The following is a 22,011-nucleotide window of genomic DNA, read 5'->3' as shown; positions in this document are numbered from 1 at the left end:
AGGGCTTAGTAATCACTCAGAATTTCAGCAGGGACCACCCCCCACATATACACAGACAATCCAAGAGCTTTCTTCTATGAGTAAGTGTCAACTGGAAATGGATTGATCCTTACAAAGACAGAAACCTGGTTCTGAATTAGTTTAATCCCTGACTGGATTAAGACTATTTGTTCCTACTCTAGCTGTTTGCTGGAAGTAAAAGTAAATACTTTCTGGAGGAAGATAGCATCTGTTTAAAGTTCACATTATCCCTACAGTTGTTCATACACAATGCCTAGCATTCAATAAAAAATTCCCAGGCATACCAGGACTAAAAGGTGATGAGTTTTCTCAGGACTGCGGCGTTTCTTAGGATGCCAGACTTGAAGTGCTAAAATCAGGAGCATCCCAGGCAAACCAGAATGGTTTGTTATCCTAAACCTAGGATCAAGAACAAGTAACCAAAACAGAGAAAAACACAATAAAAAGAGACCCACAGGTAATCTAGGTATGGATATTTTATGACATGAACTTTAAAATAACTGTGATTAATAAGGTCAAGAAAATATATGACAAGATGGGTTAAAAATGAATCAAAAAGGCAAAAAAAATAAGGTAAATGAAATTAAGAACACCACAAATTAATTTAAGAGAAGACAAGACATAGCTGAAGAGAAAGTTGGTGAACCAGAAAATAAGTGAGTAAAAAGTATCTAGAATGAGGCACAGGGGAAAGGATGAATGGAAAAGAGTGAAAAGAGAATAACAAAACATATAACACACATACACACAGAGAAATACAAAGAGAAAAAATGGACCGAAAGTGTATTTGAAGAGATAAGGGCTAAAAATTTTCCAAGATTGACAAGAGACTATATGCCTATGTAGGAAAAACATTTTCAAGAAATAAAACCACATATAAACACAACAAAAGAAAATCTTAAAATCAGTCAGAAAAACAGAAGACATGACCTTGAATGAAGAAAACAATAAGATTCTTCAGCTTATTTCTCAATAGAAATGAGAGAAGCCAGAAGACAATGAAATGACATCTTTAACATGATCAAATAAAACAGATATCCTAAGATTTTATAACCAAAGAAAACATCATTCAAAAATGAAGATGAAAATAAAAGTTTCAGACCAAGAAAATGTGAGATAATTTTTTGCTAGCAGAAGATCCTCACTAAAAGTAGTACCAAAGAGAGAGGTAAAATAACCCCAAGAGGAAGCATGGGGATACAGCAAAAAATGAAGAGAAATGAAAAGGCAAATATATGGATTAATATGAATCAACCAACAAGATAAATTACAATGTTAGCCCAAAAGACAAGAGTGCGCTAAATGGACTATAAGCATTCTAAGATCCTTGCATTGATCAGGAAATGGTAAAATACAAGTTAGGCTTTTTTAAACGAGATACCAGATACAATCTCTAGGGTTTCATAGTTAGCTATAAACACTATATAAAAAAGTAAGAAAACAATATATACCTACAAACTAAGGGGTAATATGGTATAATTAATAACACTTGATTAATACAAAAGGAGTCATGAAAGGGAGGGTGAAAAGAGGAATATAGAACGGAAAAAAATTAGAACACAAAGAGATAATAGAAAATAAATAAATAATATAGATTTAAACCCAATATATCAGTTACTACAATGAAAAGAGCACATATATTACAAAAATATGCAAGGATTATCAAACTAGACTTTTTTAAAGCCCAACTATATACTGCATAACTAAACTGCAAGTATACAGAAAGGTAGAAAGCAGAAGGATGGACAACACTACACAATGCAAACACCAACTAAAATAAAGCTATAGAACTCTAATAATATCTGACAAGATAGATTTTGCCTCAGGAGCCTTATTAAAGACAGGGAAATATTTCATTATGATAAAAGAGTCAATTAATTTGAATGAGATAGACCTTCTAAGTTAATAACATTCTCTCAATATAAATAAAAGAAAAATTTCATAGAAATAAAAGGAGAAATAGGTAAATCCATAAGGATTTTTAACAAATCATCCTAATGATCCTCACTAAAGATAAAGACAATTTTACAATTAAACTAAACCTGGCCTAATGGTTTATTAAACAGTGCTCTCAACAATTGCAGATTATAGACTTCGCTTCAAATGCATGTAGAATATTTACAAAAATTGGTCATAGGTAAGGGTATAAAGCAAGACAATTCTTTTATCACAGAGTCGCTGTGAGTATTAAACACAATAGTGTATGGAAAGCGCTCACAGAATCTAAGCCATAAGAAGTGCTTAGTGAACAATACCTACCATTATTATTCTTACTGTTATCATTATTACTAATATAAACACAATGGCACTTGAGTTCCGCAGCTCTGTGGGGTAGGCAAAGCTAATTGTGTAATTCCACTTATCATATGAGGAAACTAAATCCAGTGGGTTAAATGACTTAATTCACATTATATAGGGTCAGGATCAACCCTTCATCCTTCAAGTGTTCTGACTTCAATTCTATTCCTCCTTCCGGCACAAGGAAGCACAATACATCAGGCTATGCTGGTTTGAAATGATGTATGTACCCTAGAAAAGCCATGTTTAATCCTAATCCCATTTTGTAAAGGCAGCCATTTCTTCTAATCCCTATTCAGTATTATATGTTTGAAACTAATTGGATCATCTCCCTGGAGATGTGATTTAAACAAGAGTGGCTGTTAAACTGGATTAGATAGAGGCATGTCTCCACCCATTTGGGTGGGTTTGGATTAGTTTCTGGAGTCCTATAGAAGAGGAAACATTTTGGAGAATGAGAGATTCAGAGAGAGCAGAGCAGAACAACATAGCCATGAGAAGCAGAATCCACCAGTCAGCAGCCTTTGGAGATGAAGAAGGAAAATGCCTCCCGGGGAGCTTCATGAAACAGGAAGCCAGGAGGATAAGCTAGCAGATGATGCCGTGTTCACCATGTGTCCTTCCAGATGAGAGAAGAACCCTGACTGTGTTCACCAAGTGCCTTTCCAGATGAGAGAAAAACTCTGACTGTATTTTCCATGTGTCCTTCCACTTGAGAGAGAAACCCTGAACTTCATCAGCCTTCTTGAATCAAGGTATCTTTCCCTGGATGCCTGTGATTGAACAGTTCTATAGACTTGTTTTAATTGGGACATTTTCTCGGCCTTAGAACTGTAAACTAGCAACTCATTAAATTCCCCTTTTTAAAAGCCATTCCGTTTCTGGTATATTGCATTCTGACAGCTGGCAAACTAGAACACAGGCCATAATATGTACAAAGAGAGTTTTTATCAAAATGCTTCAAGGCCCCTTATTCATGTCATATTATTGACTGAAGATTTACCATGAGCCAGCAGTTAGCTGGGTGCTGGAGATACAATGAAGAGCAGAAACATGCATAGTCCCCACTCTCATGGAGGTTATTATCCAATGGGGGAGATGGTTAATGTTAAACAAGAGGTGTGGTCAGAAAAGTAGGGACAAAAATAAGGATAATGTTGTGTCAAGAAACTGGGGGGAAGAGAGTGGTTTATGAAGGAAGAAGAAGCAGTCAATAGCACTGGATACTACAGAAGGGTCAGTCAAAATGAAGCCTGCAAATATGCATGGGGTTCAGTGACATGAAGCAGACACAGGTTCTTTTGGAGGTGAAGGAGCTGACATGTGAGTGGGATGTGAAAACATGGACACACCAAGGGCAGATAATTCTGAAAAGTTTGGTGGGGGAAGGAAGAAAAAAGCTGTAGCTGAAGGGAAGTGGGAGATTGCATGAGTGTTTGGTTTCCATTTGTTTTGAATTGTTTTATTGAGAGACTTGAATGTGTTTAAAGGCCAACGGAAAGGACCCAGGTGAGATGGAGAGATTGAATACATAAGAGAGAAGAAGAAGTAATAGAATTAGGCACAGGGAAGGCAGGAGAAGATGGGCTCCACAGTGGATCTGGAGATTGGCTGCTTCTATTGTGGCCAAGGAAAGGAGAATAGGTCGGGTGCAGACATGGGTAGATTAATTTTTTTGCATCAGGAAGATGAGGGAATTCTGAGCTCATTATTTCTATTTTCTTTGTAAAGTAGGGAAGGAGGTTTATTTGTTGAGAGTGAGGAGGAAGGGGGTAAGTAGTGGATAGAGTTTGAAAAGAGTCTTAGAAAGAGCTGAGAAGGTGTGAAATGGTTGCGGCAAGTAGAAAGCTGAGTTGAGCACATTAACATTAGGACTCCTGGACAGTGTTAGGTTCATTTGGAGTTGCTGGCTATGAACGTACTGGGGATTCGATCTGTCCTATTGTCTACCTTGTTGTATGGGTGCACGGCTGTTCAGGTGCAGGTATGCAGGTATACATCTGGGCCCAGGTGCACATCTGGGCTCATCAGGTTGCTGCCAATCCTGAACTGGATCCCAGAGTTACACAGCATCTAGGAAGCATTAAACATACTCATCCTCCATTTTATAAGGAGATAAAAGGAGATCAAGGCAGGTTGAGAAAAACCCACAAGGCAAATCTGATTGACAGCAAATCGGAAGTCAAGCTGGAAATGAACCTTGGCCTCCTGGTTTATTGTACCATCAACTTCGGGTAGTGTTGCTGCACAGTTCAAAAGCTGTGTCCTCTCAGCTGGGGAAAGTACACCTGCAGGCGATGTGAGAAGAGCCAGGGCAGACTCGCTAGTCACCTGCAGCCTTCTGAGGTCCCTTAGGGTCCTACCACCGTCATCCTAGACGAGGTTCTGGTTTTGCTTTCCCTCTCATTGGAACACAGCAGTTGCAACCTGTAAGCAGCCAAATGGGTCAACCGAAAGGTCCCTGCTAAGAGGACTTTTATAAGAACAATTGGCACTGCCTGGGTTTGAAAGAAAAGTAACGCTGAGCAGCAGCAAAGGAGAACCACCCAAGACAGGCAGAAAGCATTCTTACCTTGCCTTTCTCTGAAGGTCAAAAATTTATCAAATGTAACTTTCAAGAAGCAAGCAAGCCCCTATGCCTTTTTATTATGCAGAAGGTTCTGAGTCAGCTGAAACCAAACCAAAGCAATACAAAAAAAGTAAAATCCAGAAACACACTCAGAGCCTTACTGATAGTGGCTACGGCAGTGTGTAATGCACCAAACAGCCTTTCACACTCAGTCACTGCATGGCCTTGAGTCATTCAGGTATCTTCTGTTGCCTCAGTTGCCTTGTCTGTAAAACAGGAACCTATCTCATAGGGTGATTATGAGGCCCAAGGAGATAAACATGAAAAGATTTAGAACTCTGTCTGCATGGAACGCACGGGGCTTATCAAACTTTTGGAACTGCCACACAGGGTGGCTGCTCCTTGCAAGTTGAGCAGATCATTTTCAGTGTTTTTCTTCTCTTTTTTTTTTTTACTGTGAAATGTATAACATATATATAAGAGAGCAGTATACTGTATATGTATGGTTAAAACAATAATTTAACATTAACATCCATGCACCTACTACTCAGCCAAAGAAAAATAATACAACTGGGAACTCAGATGGTCCCTGGGACTTATCTCTGATTGAATCCCCTCATTTCTGTCCCTCAGTCCACACTGTTCGGAATTTTTCTCTAAATCATTATTGCTTGTCCTTATGACTTTATTACATATGTATATACTCTACCCCCCCCCCCAATAAATATATATATTGGTCAGTCTTGCCTGGTTTTCAAAGAGAATCCTATCATACAGGATTAACATTTTGATATAATCTTTTGCGGTCTTTTTCAAGGTCTATAGTATAAGTATTCTGTATTTATAAACATGACCTACCATAATATTAATTTGTAACCTTATGTCTTTCATTTGTTGACATATATTCTCCATGATATTAATATTCTTCAACAGCATCATCTTTAATAGCTGCAAAGTTTCCCTCTGAGTAAGTGGACCATAATTTATTTAACCATTGACCTACTGGTGGGCCTTTTGGTTGTTTCCAATTCTTCAAAATTAAACTCTCATAAACAGTGCTGTCCCAGACATCCAAGGATGCACAGATCTGGCAACAGTCATGGTCACTTTTAAAGAATGTTTCCTGTAACTGAAATGCCAGGCTAAAGAGAACATGCATTTTTAAAGGTTTTGGTTTGTAGTCCTATTATTACCCTCCACAAAAGCTGTAACAATCGATGTTCACTCAGTAGTTTACGGGAACGCCTGCTTCTCCTTATTCCTTGCCAACACTAAGGAATAAAAATTTTTAAATTTGCTCAAACAAAATAGCAATTTGTTTCAATTTTGTACTCATTTGACTACTTGGGAGGCTGACATATTCCCACTTATTGCCCATTTGTAATCCTACTCTTGTAATAAGTGGAAATTTAATAAGTCTTTCCTAGCTTCAAGTCCCTGTTTCTCAGGGAATATAAATATCTCTCAGAAGGACAGGCAACATCTTTGAGCAAGAAGCAATAACCAGTCATTTGCTTTGTGGGAATTCCATTTCCTCAAACACACAAACATGGCTTTGCTCCAAAGGAACAGGTTTCAATTAAAGGCAAAATAATTCAGTATAATAATTACAGGTTTTTAAGGGTATAAATTAGCGAAAAATTTAGAAGAAAGGATGGGAATGGAGAGTTCTGTTGAATTTACACTTTGACTTAGAGTAAATATGCTAAGAAACAAAAAGACTAAGTAAGCATGAATGCACTTAACCCATATCTTCTTAATCCAACATCATTTGACCCTAACTCTTAAAAGTTTTCTAGGTTGGATTGGGCCCAGGGGAGGAAAGCTGAACCAGGGTGGTAACCTACTTGGGTCTGTCAGGAAAACCACTCAATTTAAGACCTCAACAAACCATATAGGACAGTTCAAAACCCTGGTCTCTGACTCACAGCTCCCAGGGGTGAATCAGGGTTCTGCCAGTTACTGTACAACCTTAGCGAGTCACATAACCCCTGTAAAACTCAGCAAAAAGCGATTAATATCTATCACAACGCTGCCATGAGAATAACTGAGAGGTGAAGCACCTAACAAAACAGTTAGCACAGAGGTCTTCAATAAACTAGCTTTAACACTGTTTAATTCTATCATTCAACACATATTTGTGGAGTGCCATTTTAGTGACAGGCCCTGCTCTAGACACTTGAGAATTACATTCCAGCGGGGAGGTGGGAATAGAGGATAAACAACAGATCCCACGTAGAGAGTGCATAGCAGGTGTTAAGAGTATGGAGAAGCACAAGCGGAGAAAAAAGAGATGGAGTACAAAACAGGGTCTTGTGCTGGTTGGAAGCTGTCATGTACCCCAGAAGAGGCCATGTTTTTTTAATCCAGTCCTGTGGGAACAGACCTTTTGTAGGTGGGAACATTTGGTTAGGTTATTTCAATTTGAGACGTGACCCACCTCACTCAAGGTGGAGTCCTTTATGACAGGATAAAGGACAGAAAAAGCCAAGAGAGTTGAGAGAGATAAGCCCACATGCCTTCCCATGTGACAGAGGTGTCCCAGATGCCAGCAGACTGTCTTCAAAGTCCAGTTATCTGGTTGATGCCTTGAGTTGGACATCTTCATCGTCAAAGAGCTATTATTTGTAAGCTAATAAATCCCCACTGTCAAAGCCAACCCATTTCTGGTATACTGCATTCCAGCAGCTTGAGCAAACCCAGCCAGGCTGGGAGGGTGGATCTCCCTGAGAAGAGGATGTTTGAGCAAAGACTTGAAGAGCAGAAGGGAGTAAACCACAGTGCTGTCTGGGAGCCACATTCCAGAGTCAGAAAACAAGACACAGAAACCCCCTGAGGCAGGAGTGTGTCTGACAGGTTAAAGGAACAGCCAGCAGCCAGCGTGGCTGAGTGGATTGAGCCTGGTGGACTGTGGTAGCGGATGAGGTAAGAACAGGGTTTGGCGTAGGGGACAGACCATGTAGGACCTGGGGGCCATCATAAGGTAGATCCTATGCCATATAGCTGGCTCTGTCAAAGTCATGATCCTGTCCCATAAAGGAGCTTAGGTGGAGCCTAGTGGAGCCCTGGGAAATCAGCCTCTTGAGTTCCCTCTGCAGGGTTAGTTCCACCCTCCCAGACCATGACAAAGGTGCATGTTGACCGGATTCCTTGGAGTCCTGTCTTCACCTGTGGTTAGGGCAGACCTTCAGATGAGTCTTGGAAGCCACTCCTGTGCTCCCACTGTCTCAAACTCATCACAGGGTTCAGAAGAGAATGTTCAACCCTAGAAGAGAATGTTCCAGACCCGCCCTTGCCTACCTTGTCCTCAGAGAAGTGTTACCTCTAATGCTTCCATCTTTCTGAACATTCTCAAATATAAACAACTAGTCATTAAGAAAATGGTAAAGCCTTCTTCCCCAAGCTCTGAGGAGCTCTGGTAGGGCCATTCCAAACTTCTCATGACCCTAGTCTCCTGGAAGACAGGGGCATCCCAGAAGCAGAGGGTTGAGGCCTCAGCAGTGGGAACTGCTGGCCCCCACTCTGCTACGGCCTGGGGGTGGCTGCACTCAGCCTTCTGGCCTCCAAGGTAATGGTGCCTACCTCAGCAGGGCCTGGGGGCCTCTGTGTCAGGACATTTGAGAACGGCTTTTGCATTTGACAGCCGAACCCTAGTCCTTAACCAATGTGTTTAAGAACTTGATGAAAAAATGAACTTTCTTCCTAGGAGAGTGTACACAGGCCTATTCACACAACATTTCAGACATTTTGCAGATATCCAAGGAAAAGACCTCTTATTTCAGGTGCTATCTAATGTACAGTAAAGGTATTTAGGGTCAGAGCTGTCCACCAGAAATATAATATGAGCCAAATATGTCATTTAAGTTGTTCTAGTGGCCACATTGAAAATAAGAAACAGGTGAAATTTATTTTAATGGTATATCTTATTGAAGCAATATATCCAAAATATTATCATTTCAAATAAAAAAATAAAAATAAATACAAATATCATTTTAGCATGTATCAATATAAAAATGATTCATGAGATATTATTTTACATTTTTGTTTTCATACTAAGTCTTCAAAATCCAGTGTGTATTTTACTTTACACTCACAGAAAAATATCATTTGGGATTAGTCATATTTCAAGTGCTCAACAGTCACGTTTGGCAAATAGCTACTATGCTGGTCTGCAGAGACCTAGATTATTAAAGAATTCTTAACAAGTTGCATACTTTACTCAAGGTTTGAAATTGCCAGCGCCCCACCAGTGTTTCTCAAACTTGAATGGATACAGGGATATCCTGGCACTCTGGTTAAATTGCAGATTCTGGCTCTCTCGATCTGGGGTGGGACCCAAGAGTCTTATTTCTGACAAGCTCCCAGGGATGCCAGTGCTGCTGGACCTCAGATTTTGAGTAGCAAGGATGTGAGCGGTGGTTTTAATGGGGGTAAAACTACACACAGGAGGCCAGTGAGGGGGTGGGTAGGTACTACTAGCATTTAGTGGGTGGAAGTCAAGGATGTTAGCTTTCTTTCAATGCATGGCTCTTACCTACTTCTGCCATGACTTTTGAATGCTTTACTGTACACACATGTAGGTAGAGGGAATACTTGATAATTATCTGAGCCTGACATTATATTAGTGAAACACAACCAACCTAAGACACAGAGATACACTCCTTGCCACCAGAGATGCAGAAATTTCAACTTAAGAAGTTGGTGTCTTTAGTGTGGGTCCTTACCCATCGTATTACATCACTTCTGCAGGATCTGAAGGAATCTGCACATTTATTTTCTTCTCAAAGAAATCCAGTGAAATAAAAATAACAAGTCTGATATCCACTTCCCTGATGAGGACTTAGAAGTTTGGAGAGGTTTTATTATAGGCCTGAGGCCATATAATAAGTTAAAGAGCTTGATTATAATTGAAACCTCACGACCTGTCATCCAATTTTCCATCTACATATTATACATCACAATTCTGGGCATAAAGTAATCAAACAATGAATATTTTTGAACAAGCAAATGAATGAAAATGCCTGCCTATAAGCAGAGACTGCATTTAAAACATCACAAAGCAATCTTGAAAAGGAAGAGCAAAATTGGAGGACTGATATTATTTGACTTCAAGACTTACTAAAAAGCTACAGTAATCATGTCATGCCAATTAAGTGGTTTTAGCATAAGGGTAGACAAATAGATCATTGGAACAAAATAGAAAGCAAGGAAAAGACCCATGCTTACATGGTCTTTTGATTTTTAACAAAGGCACCAAAGTCAATGGGGAAATGAAAGGCTTTTTAAAAAGGGTACTAGAATAGCTGGGTATTCAGTGGAAGGAATGAACTTCAACCTCTACCTTACACCCCACACAGAAATTAATTTGAACCAGATCACAGACCTAAATATAAAAGTTGAAATTTTATAAAGCTTCTGGAAGAAAATACAGGTGAATGTTCTCATGACTTATGGGAAGGAAAAGATTTTTTAGATAAGACACAGAAATAAGCATAAGAGAAAAATTCCATAAAATAGACATCTTCAAAATTAAAAACTACTCATTGACACCATTATTTTATTTTAATTACTCTCTATATGTCTGAAAATATTCACAATAAAATGTAAAAAAAAAAAAACAATAACTACCAAAGTATAGCATGTTTTTTCCCTAGCTCCCAACCCAAGTAAAATATTACCTCCAAGTTCCATTGTCATGCTTCAGGTTAGCTCCTACACTTTGCCTGCCAATCCAATTTGGTGTCATAATAACAACCATAGATCCTATGTCAAGAGTATTCAGAGAAAACTTACATGTCTTGAGCCACCAGAGAATAAAGTATTGGACATTGGGTTGGATGAGCTATCCTCTCGTTTCAAGATAGGGAGAGTGGAGCATTTGGGATCCTCTTGATTTAGAGGTTTCCGAATATCTGGCGTGCTGGCCTTCTGGAAAAGGAAAAAGAACATTGATATCATAGCTTATGTCTCAGTTTGGTATTCAAATATGGTGACTTCAACAAGCACAGCCTGCATCTATTGCCTTATGTTACTAACATGTCAATTTCCACTTGCTGAGTGTCGAGGCTTAGAGTGACATACGCCAGAAATACATGTTCTTAGACTTAATCCATTCCTGTGGGTGTGAACCCATTTTATTGAGGTTATTTCAGTTAAGGTATGGCCCAACCCAGTCCTATCACTGGAGTCTTTGCATACATATATAAATGAAATGAAATTCAGACATACAGAGAGAGAAAGCCACAGAGGGAGGAACCAGAAGCTGAAGGTCAGTGGAACTGGAAATGAACAGAGATGCCAGGAGAGGCTGCCATATGCATTGCCATGTGATAGAGGAGTGAAGAAAAAAGGTTTGTCAGCAGCCAGCCCCAGAGTGCCAGTCTTTGTGAAGAAAGTACCGCCTGGATTTGGACTTCTCCTATCCTCAAAACCATGAGCCAACAAATTCCCAACATTTAAGTCAATCTGTTGCATGGTATGTGCTTGACAGGCAAAAAAATTAAAACACTGAATAAGAGGTGACGCAAGTTGGGTTTGGGTAAATGGACACACACACACATCTGTAGGACCCGGATAAAGCTTTGGGATGTCCATCGGTGATAGGCGAGTTAGTTAGGGATTAGTAAAAATCTTAAAGAAGATGAAGCCCAAATTGTGGGCTTAATATTGATCCAGGGATCTAATCACACAAAATACAATATTCAGCCTGACAGTTTTAATGCTAATATGCTCATGGTAGCCACTAACCACTTGCGGCTATTTAAATTTAAATTCATTAAAATCAAGTAAAAGTTAAAAATTCAACTGCTCAGTTGCACTAGCCACATCTCAATAGCCAGTGGCTATTGAATTGAGACAGAGTACACAGAGAACATTTCCATCACTGCAGAACGTCCTACTGGGCAGTGCTAGGATAGAGCAGTAACCACAACGGGCAAGGTGGGGAAGCTTTTCTGAATGATGCAAAGTTTCCAATTTGAGACTTTTCGGTCTGATGCTGGGTTGGAAGTAGAACTCAGGAAATAGGACAACTGCACGATACCCATAAATTTTAGGAATAAAATACCAAGTAAGACTATTAATGAGAGAAGTGATTACATCCAAACTCCAGAAGGTCAACTCAATTTCAACAGACATTTGTTAAGCAACATTATTTTCTAGTCACTGCTCTGTCTTGTGAAGAGGGAGAGTAGGAAGAGGGATAGGGAGGAAAGGGAAAAGAAAAAGAAGGTGAAGGTACAATGTCTACTCATTCTCCAAGAGCTCCCTAGCTAGTAAGTGAAATAAACACATGGTAAAATAAAGGAACTAGCCAAGTACAGTAGGGGAAATCGGAGATGGAGAATGGGGGCATCTGGGATAGTCTTCAATGGGAACTGTGTTGAGTGGGGTGTTGAAGGGTGTCTAAGAAAGGACAGAGAGGTAGAGCAGTTGTTAAGAGTCTTGACCACCCCAAGACAGTCAAGTACAGGACATGTGCACACACCAGCTTAAAAGCAGTGCAAGTGAAGAGAGTCAAGAGGCCAGGCCAGAGACCTGGGCACAGAAGTTGTAAGCATGCAGGTGATGCATGAGATTGTCCGAGAAAATGGGACTGGGAACAGCAGGGGAGACGAGGCAAGCGAGGTAAGGAGATGGAGAGCTGGAAGAGCCAGAAACAGGGAGGAGATTTCAAGAATGAAGTATGTTCAAAAGGGAGAGAAAAGTGTGAGAAAAAAGCAAGTATGAGAAAAACCTCACCTGAAATTAAATAAATGTAATTTTTAAAAAATTGGTGAATACATATATTTTAAAGTATGAAGTTTAGTGCTGGCAGGGAGTGCTGGAAAATGGGTTCACGCCTTCCCTGCTAGGTGTCGTGTAAACTGAGTCAACCTCTGAGGAGGGCAATTGGCAGCATGAGTGATAAGCTCTACAAAGTAACTATTAAAAGTGACAATAGATTGCTGACATGGAATGAGAAAATCATAATGCTAGATCTTTAAAAATCAAGTAACAAATGTGTATGCAACGCATGCCACCAATGCGTTTATATGTGTTGCATATGGCTGTCACAGGGGTTGACATCATGCAGATGTTTTCTTCTTGTCTGTTTTCAAAGTTTTCAGTAGTGAGTAGACATAGGTTTTATTATACGAAAAAACACTAAAAGCTTTTTTTTTTTAATTATAGAATAGAACGGAAGTGTTGTCAACTGTGTCAAATGTGACAAACAGATTGAGGAGGACAACTGAAAATCGCCCACTTCATTTATCAATCAGCAACTCCTTGGGGGCCTCCAGGAGTTGAGTCTCACCGAGCAGTAAGGGGGAAAGGCAGACAGTAAAGAAATCAGAAACAAAGAGGTGGGTGTGGGAAAGGAGCAGACAACGTTTTCAAGAACTTTGTAAAGAGAAGAAAATGGAAAGGCAGTCAGACGCAGACCCCTTCAAAAGACGTTGCTTTATTTTTTAGGGTGAGGAAGAGTGGGGCATATTTTTAGATTGAGGAGAAATGATCAGAGAGGGAAAGTTCAGAGTTACAAGTTGATGGAATAAGGTCACTGAAGAAAGCAAAGAGGAAGAGACCCGAAAGACAGGTGGAGAGATCCACCTTGGAAATGTCTGTCCATTTTTGAGAGGAAAAAGATGGATAACAATGCAGATAAATACAAAGTAGGAGGAAGATGCTGGAGGGTTCTCCTTCCGTGAGGGCTCAATCAAATGATTGAGGAAGGTCCAGGGAGTGGAGCCTTGGAGAACGTGAAAGTTTTGGAACAGTCCTGCGAGAAAACTGATGTCATATGGGCATAAAAGAATAAAATTGGGGCTAAATATTAATATAAAGCTTTGACTTTCCTAGATTTTCAATACATAACCATTTAATTCAGTCTCCTTTAAGGCAACATATTCTCAGTCACAAAAAAAATTGATGGCAAAGTTCTTTCAAATAGAGATTATTTGAAATTAACGGCATGTTAAATTCACAGCTAGAGACGATTATGCTTTTAAATATGTTAGGACGCTGAAAAACCTTTGATGACGCTTAAATGAAAATATAAATAGTTCAGAATTATTAGAAACATAATAAAGAACATGCCTATCTTGACCAAGAATTCAACTTGAAATTTTATGTGTTCAACTCTCTCACAGTAGATTTTGAAGGACTTGGAGGAATTTGTCAAGTTTGATGCCCTCAATAGCATCGAGTTCCAAAAGGCAACTTAGCGTGACTACGACAGGTGGCTTTTTTTTTTTGCAACAATTTTCAGCGTATTTTTATAGATATCTGGTAGTTGGCCAGAATTATTGCCCCGAAAGAGGTCTACTCTACGAACTTATTATATTTAATATTATACCATGAAAGATCAATAAATATTAGGTTGATTTGATCACATTTTTGAATGCCTGGAAGCAAGTAACAGCTGTGTTTGGGAATTTTGCTGATTTTACCTAAGAATGTAGGGAAATAAGAGAAGAAAGAGCAACTGCTGCCACTCAGAGGCTCCAGCTCAGGATCACTTATAACATCGTCACTGACTCAGGTATCAGAAAAACACTCAGAGTTGGCCTGGCCAATAGGATGTGTGTGATGATCCATCCCAGTTGAAAAGGAGACCACCTCTCCTAGGACCTTTAAATCTGAGGATGAAGGGATTTACAGACAAAGCTGCAGCCTCTCCTCTCCTCCCATTGCTCAGCCTTTGGGGCGGCATGAGCAGGTAGGGGAAAGAGAAGTTGTACAGGAAAACCGTGCCCTGTGGTTGATCAGGTAGTTTCTTTAGCTTTCAGGTACCCAAGGGGGAGAAGTTCACACCATACAAAGGCTTATAATGAAATAAACTCTTCTTCGTCCACCTATGCCCTCGGTCCCCCTCCTCAGAAATAGCCACTCGTAACAGCTTTTTATGTTTCCTTCCTAAAAAGGGTTAGGCATAGGTGCAAAGTTATGGCCAATGCATATCAACTACACACCAACGTGTGCAATAAAATCCCACTGGAATACACAGGAAGTCACACAAGGAAAGTGACAAGAATTCACTTCTTAAAGATTCCTGGCCCAGACTGCTCAAAGGAGGGTCCTTCCCAGGCATATTTCAGAACAGGCAGCCTGAACCCAATGGCCAGAAGAGGGATGTGGAAAAGTTGCAGAGCAGCCTTCTCATTTCTCTATGGTACTCGAGGAAAAGTATCTACTATTTCTTTGCCTCAATTTAGTCCCCTTGTAGAGTGGCATCTGTATCCTCTACTTCCCAAGGGTACTGCATCGTGTAGTTGATGTTGACGGGATACTCCAAAATATTCCAATGAAAGTGTGAGTGCAATTTTTGTAAGGTCACCAGCTATGGTAGTCTGACAAGTGTTCAACTTAAAGAGGTACTCTTTATATTTAACCCAATAATTATTTAGTCTTTATAGACATGCCAGGATTGCTGGAACTTTATAAACATTTTACTAAAGTGTGCCTTAAAACAGCCACATCCTCAATGAATACGGGGAGAGAGAATTCCTGCAGAGAGGTAAGGCACTGTCCTGCCAAGAGTATGGCAGTGAATTGGGTGTGTTTGCATAGATTTAGGGAGGCTGCATGGGTAAAGGAGGTGATCCCTTGCTTCTATCCCTCAACTCCCTGAGCCATCAAACTTGGCAGTCACCTGACAGGCTCTACTCCAAGTGTGTATGGAGTAGAGGAAGGTTAAGTGTCAAGGATCATATGTTACATAACCATTAGAATGCCCCAAATTGCCTTTGGATATTTAGAATGCCCCACTACACAGCACATCACGTCAGAGATGGCGAACATGATAGTTAGCATTTACCCTGCCACCTAGACCCATTTCTCTTTCTCTCTTGGAATGCCCTGGTGCTGACTCCTCTACAGCAGAAGCCATGGGCATGGTCTTTGGAGCAGGCTGTGTTTCCTGCCTTCATCACTTCCAACCACGTTCTCCCCTTTAGTCATCTCTTTGCCCCAGTGTCTCATCTTTAATAGGGACAGTGATAGTGCAAATCTCACAGTGTTGTTTAAAGAGTGGCTTCCTCCAATTCAGGGAAGGAAGACAATTATTCAAGTTATTCAGAACTCCCTTCCAGAGCCCCTTTTCTTCAGCGACCTCCATCTGTCTTCCTAATTTGAGGGCATATAACAAAGAGGCTAAGAGTTTAGAACTTAGAATCATGCAAATCTAGGTGCCAATCCTGGCTCTCTCATTTACAAGCTCTGCCATATTAGACAAGTTGATTAGCCTTTCACTAAAAACCCAGATCCTCGATCTTTATAATTGGGGCAACAATATCTGTTCTCAGTATTTTTGTAAGAATGCAATGGGATGAAGTATGTAAAGAAATGCTCTCATCAAGCCCAGAATACAGAAAATGTCTCATAAATGGACGACAACCTTCTACTGAATCTGCTTCCCTTTAGGGGAGCAGGAGTCCAGGGACGGCAGTTAGGATGGTGCTGACATGGCCTCTGGAAAGTTAGTGTGGACTAACGTTTGTTTGCACTTACAAGTTTCAAAGACTTTTCAGACACATTGTAAATTCTCTAGATACCTCGCTGCTAAAAGTGTGGCCCAAGGACAAGCAGGGTCAGCACTACCTGCTCACCCAGGAGTATATTAGGGATGCATCCGAAATTCTGCATCTCCTGCCACGCCCCAGATCTACGGATTCAGAATGTGTATTGTAACAGGATTTCCAAGTGACTCTTGGGCCTATTAAAGTTTGGGCATATTGCCGCTCCAGAGTTTAGGATCCAAATTAAGATCCTTTAGGTTCAAATCCCAGCCCACTATTACCTAGATGTATAATTTTGAGCATGTTACAATCTCTGTAAACTTCAGTTACCCTACTGATAAAGGGGGATGACAAAATTGTTGTCAGGATACTATGAGAACCTCCATGTAAAGCTTTTATCATAGAGTCCTGCACATAATAATAAATGCTAACAGTTTAGATGATATGTATAGATAGTTTCAGTAGCAAGAGATAATATATTATCTCCTTGCATCTAAAAACATTGTGAGCTGGTCAGAGCAGGTATTATCATTTTACAGAGTTGCACACTGAGGCTCGGAGCATTCAGGTGATAAGGCAAAGGTGACCAGGGTGGCAAATGGAGGCAGGATTTGTAATCTAGAGAGTTTGTGTGGACCTTCCAGCAGGGCAGTGATGCTAACTAACCTCACACCTCGCCTGAACAACAGGCTGTCTGGGAAAGTTTTGAATGCACAGCTACAGAGAAGGAGGCCTGTGACACCATTTAGCCAGTCCTCTCAAGCCTGTGACCACCCTGGTGGGGGTGCCCATTACAGCCCAGCTACAAGCTCAGCTAGAACCCAGATGGTCTCATGTTCTTATGCTAAAACCGGTTTTTCCTTGCACCCCAGCACACCTGCTTCGGGATTCATTAATCCTGGTGAAAAGCCAGAGTCATTATTTCCCTACAAGACTTTATTAGGGGAGCCCTCTCTTGTCATTTAGGTATTTGGAGAAAGCATCTCCCTCATGATCTTACATGATTATGTAGTGCCTCTTTTTTCAATAATTTCAATCAAAGACAAAGATCGTAACCAAAGATTGCTGGTCTCAAATGGAAGTAGGAGAGCCTCTGGACCGTCGGTGAGGTTATTCACAGAACTTGGGAATGAGCCCTTCTGTCTTTGCAGAAGACACCAAGAAGTCCCAAGGACTCACATTTCCATCCAAGCCTTTCCCTGTCTGAACCATTCTCCAAATATGACCTTGAATTTTGACCTTCATTGAGTCAAGCTTCCCTCTGAAGGGGGGCTTATAATGATTTTTTGTTTCCCAAGGGCTTACTATTTGGCTGTAAAATAAAAGGAAATATTAATCAAGAGAGAGAACAAGCTGGGAAGCCTTGACAGGAAAGCAGGACCGCGGCTGCATGGAGGCCTGGGGTGGGGGGCGGGATACCCTGGTGGTGATGTTGATGGCAGTGTCAGATCGGCTCCTCCGCTCCGTCCGACCCGCACACTGCCCGGGACCCGTGGCTGGGAGGTGTTTGGCAGAAGTCATGTCATTCTGGGACTTGGAGAGTTCTAAAAAACAAACACAAGGAGATGACAGGTGGGGATGCACAGCTTTGCCAAGACTCTGGGTCACCATCCTTAAGGTCTCCCTACAACCCAAACAAGGGTGATCCCAATTCCAGGAGGAAAAAGTGGAGAGAGGGGCAGAGGTAACCTCTCCTAGGTGGGTGGTGCAGAGGTGGTGAGAGGAAGAGTCAGCAGGTACTGTGCGCTGGTGACTTTTGGGGTGCCTTTATGGGTGGCCCTGTAGGCAGGGTGACCCAAGTTACTCAGTACCGCCTGCTCACGCCGTACACGTGTATAGTTATCCAAACAAGAGAAAGCAGCCTACCAAGTAAGCAGGCTTCTCTGGAGTTGCTCACAGAGATTTGTTTTTAAACTTTTTTTATTGTATAATGTAATATATATACAAAGCAAAGAAAGAAAAAATCAATAGTTTTCAAAGCACCCTTCAACAAGTTGCAACAGGACAGATCCTAGAGCTTAACAGAGCTTTTACACCCAAATACCATTTCTCCTGAATCCTTGAAAAAAAGCACAAGGAAGCTTCTGAGCATCTTTATAACCACATTTAACCTGCAAATCCAGAAAAGACGACTTGACAAAAAACATTTTTGTTGTTTATTTTTGCACTATAATCATGGTCTAAAGATGAATGAAGTGAGAAAGGAGGAAGGCACACCCAGAAAATGACAGGACACCCCCAAAAGTGAACTCTCCCTCCAGAAATGACTTTCTTTTTCCCCAGGAGACCCTTGTTTCTATCAAACGCAAACCTTAAGAAACTAGTCCAGAAGCAATGCTGTCCAATAGAGATACACTGTGAGCCATGGAAGTAATTTAACATTTTAATTAACATTAAAAAAGTGAAATGCTCACAGGTACAGACAGTTGTTTCGGGGGATAACCGTGGCACATGCCATCAGAATGTAATATTGCACACCTAAGACAGTTAAGATGGCAAATTTTATGTTATTTCTCTTTCGCCAGGATAAAATTTTTTCAGAGTAAAACAAAATAGGTGAGATTCATTTTAATAATTAGTTTTCTTTTAGAGCCAAAATTGTGTTGTTTATACATATAAAAATACTAAAATATCTTAATTAAAATTAATGTTTTATATTATTTTTTATTCCAAGTCTGAAATTGGGCTGCATTTGGCTCTTCGAGCCCATCTCAATTCAAACCAGAGACATTTAAGACACTCAGTAGCCACATGGGCCAGCAACTACCTTACTGGATAGCCCTTGACTTTTGACCTCATCCACTCACTGCAATGGCATTGCATGGATCCTCATTCTCTTGCACTGCCCAGGGGATAAGTCTGTGGATCATTTATCCTGATTCTCTACATGCTGCCTTGGATGCCTCCGATGACTGCTGCCTTTCCATACCTGGCAGCTAGAAAGGCACTGGCACACACCAGGCCCTCAGAGAGATAAAACCAATGAAATCTTCCTCCAGCTGACACCCAACCTGGGCTGCGCAGGGGGCTCATGACTCCAGTTTCTAAGTCTTCAGGAGATGTTTTTCACCAGCTCTCACCCCAAAGCCTGTGCCTTCATTCAGTCCATTTAAATTCACACACTGGGGAGTAGGAAAGTCTCCCTGAGCAATTCAGGATCTAACAAGTAGGCCTACCTATCGGTATTATAAGGGGATGAAAAGGAACGGGAAGCAAAAGAAGCTCAGGTTCTCCTGAAGCAAAAGGTAATTTTCTTATTTCTTCTTCACTTTCTAAGGGGGACTATTATGCTGACATCACCTAGAAATTTACTGATAAAACGGACTGGAATAAGTAATTTCTTTTGGCTGGATTGACTTCATTGGGTCACATCAGCCATCAGAGTTTGTAATTCTGGGTCAGTTTTCAAACCCCCTGAGGAGCAAGGCTCCCTCTGGTGTTCTGAGTCATGTGTGCCCCCAAAGAGTCTGGGGTGCTACTTCTCATCCTTACCACGTCTGACCACAGGTTCCTATCTTACTTCGTCTCCCACAAGAACATAAGGAAACAGGTGGCAAAAAGAAATAAAGACGGACCCATGAAAATCAGCTCAAAACCTGAAGAATTATGAATCAGCCCCTCTAAGTTGCTAAACGTCCCGGGGTGGGAGCTCCATGCAGGGTGTAAGCAGCAACGTGTGCCATCCTGAAGAAATAGCAGGATGCACCCCAGAGAAGGTCCTGAGTAGATGGTCCTTCCCAGGACCTCAGAAAGCTAGGTTTTCCCATCTCTGCCTCTGTGTCATGCGTCTGTGACACTGCCCAGACCTCAGTGTCCTGTGATCTACAAAAGCCTGGACAAGCAGGAGGGGCAGCCAAGGGCAGTGAGCAGGTAAAGGGTTCAAGTTAATTTCCTGTATCAGAGGGGGGAGGCTGCTTTGCTCCTGCAAAGTCCACTCCAGGCCTTAGCTCCAGGGTCCCACCTGGGTTTGTCGACCACTGTTGTAACCAACATTTCAAACAAGGGAGGATGGGTGTGGGTAGGGTGGGCCTTTACTAACAGTGCACATGCACAGGCCTGCCTCTGTGTAGGTCCAGGCGCCAGGCAGAAGGCAAGTGCAGGATGCAACAAGATCCAGCGTACCTGCCTGCCTCCTTTGAGTCGCGGGCACTAATGACACAGCAGCAGTGGGGGGTAGGGGGGTTCGAACAAACGCAGGCCGTGTGGATTTGGGTAGTGGCTGCATATCTAGAAAGATGTAGCAAAGGTCCAGAAGGGTCAAAGTGCCCGTGGTGGCTGCAATCAGAAACCTCGTGTCCAAGGTTGATGGGCACAGGGTGTGGGACACCGTCTCAGAGCCTGGAGGTGGTGGGGTGGGGGTGCGGGTAACATTAAAACATCCGAGCTCTGTCGGCAAAACAGGCCGCATGAAATTCAGCCGCTTCCCCCGTCTGAAGGAGAAAGGGACATAACCCTTTGCATGAGACATTGTGTCTGCTGATCTGAAGAGCAGAGATTTGACTTTGATTATCATCACACAACAGCTGAGACAGCTCCTGGGGAATACAGATGACCAATTAAAATCAAATAATAAGATTGTCTCAGAGCCAATGGATGGTACAAAAATGAGCCCATCCATATGCAACGGCTGCAGAAGGAATGATGGATAGAGGCCAAACAGAAACCCAGTGAAAGAGAAATGGGATGCGGAAAGCACCCCAATCCTATTAAGTAGCTTTTCTAAAAGTCTGGCAGGCTCTGGGCATACTAGGAGGCAAGAGATGGGGTCTGTTACCTAGGACTTGCATTTTAAGATAAATGTGGGGGGCGGGGGGGTGGGGCGGGTGCAGTGCAAGGGTAGCTCAGTGGTAGAATTCTTGCCTGCCATGCAGGAGACCCAGGTTCAATTCCTGGAGCCTGCAAATGCCCCCACTCCAAAAAAAAAAAAAAAAAGAAAGATAAATGGGGAGAAAATATCTGAGCAGAAAGAACACCAAAAGAGACAAGATTCTAAGCAGTGGTAGTTCTGGGTTACTTGCTCCTGCTACTGGCTTGATTACTGGTTATTGAAAAAACAATTTTACCAAGGAGTAAAGGAGAGTGGAAGAGTAATTCCATGCAGAGTCAGATATTGGGCGCAGAAGGCCCAGAGCGTTCTGGTTTTATATCCAGGGTAATCCTATCACTGGGGTTTCTTTGTTGGTCCTCTGGCAAATCTAGAATGGGAATCCCTGCCAGCTTCAATGTCTGGGCTTCCAGTTCCTTTCCCCCTGGCTCTGAGCTGGGGACGGGTTTTGGTAGAAGTAGGCGGACCTTACATGAGTCCAGGGCACTGAAGTGCCATTTCCTCTTTCCACAAAGGAACTGGAGGCCTGCTCTGCCAGTGAAGAGGGAAGGGGCCAGGGAATGGGGCTGCCCCCCAGAAGACCCCAGGACCCAGGGAGCAAAGTGAGCAGTCCTGTCCCAGGGACAGTCCCAGCCAAGGGCACGGCCACTGGCCAGTCTGCTTGACTAGGCCTGTGGGCTATGGGATGGACACATCAAGAGATATCCACTTACTTTTCATGTGGGTGGTAACAGACAGAAACAAATTTTCCACCGACTTATTAAATCCTTTAAACTGACCAAGTTCCTGTAACTAAAACA

The 22,011-nt window shown here is 41.7% G+C and overlaps 1 protein-coding gene across 7 annotated transcripts in view; it reads right to left on the bottom strand.

The window, feature by feature from the left end:
• The window catches only part of SYTL3 (synaptotagmin like 3), a 139,774-nt gene that overhangs the window by 25,178 nt on the left and 92,585 nt on the right, over positions 1 to 22,011 (bottom strand). For 6 of the 7 annotated variants that reach the window (XM_077149386.1, XM_077149388.1, XM_077149385.1 and 3 more), the window contains 3 exons: positions 21,925 to 22,003; positions 17,806 to 17,930; positions 10,682 to 10,816 (listed from right to left, as the gene is read on the bottom strand). In XM_077149386.1, the coding sequence (XP_077005501.1) occupies positions 10,682 to 10,816; positions 17,806 to 17,930; positions 21,925 to 22,003 (339 nt within the window). The remainder of the gene's footprint in view (positions 1 to 10,681; positions 10,817 to 17,805; positions 17,931 to 21,924; positions 22,004 to 22,011) is intronic. The other variant, XM_077149390.1, reaches the window with a different exon arrangement.

The sequence above is a fragment of the Tamandua tetradactyla genome, chromosome 2, assembly GCF_023851605.1.
Source record: "Tamandua tetradactyla isolate mTamTet1 chromosome 2, mTamTet1.pri, whole genome shotgun sequence".
Lineage (NCBI taxonomy): Eukaryota > Metazoa > Chordata > Mammalia > Pilosa > Myrmecophagidae > Tamandua > Tamandua tetradactyla.
The sequence above is the reverse complement of the archived record's forward strand: the minus strand, read 5'-3'. Positions and strand labels throughout refer to the sequence as shown.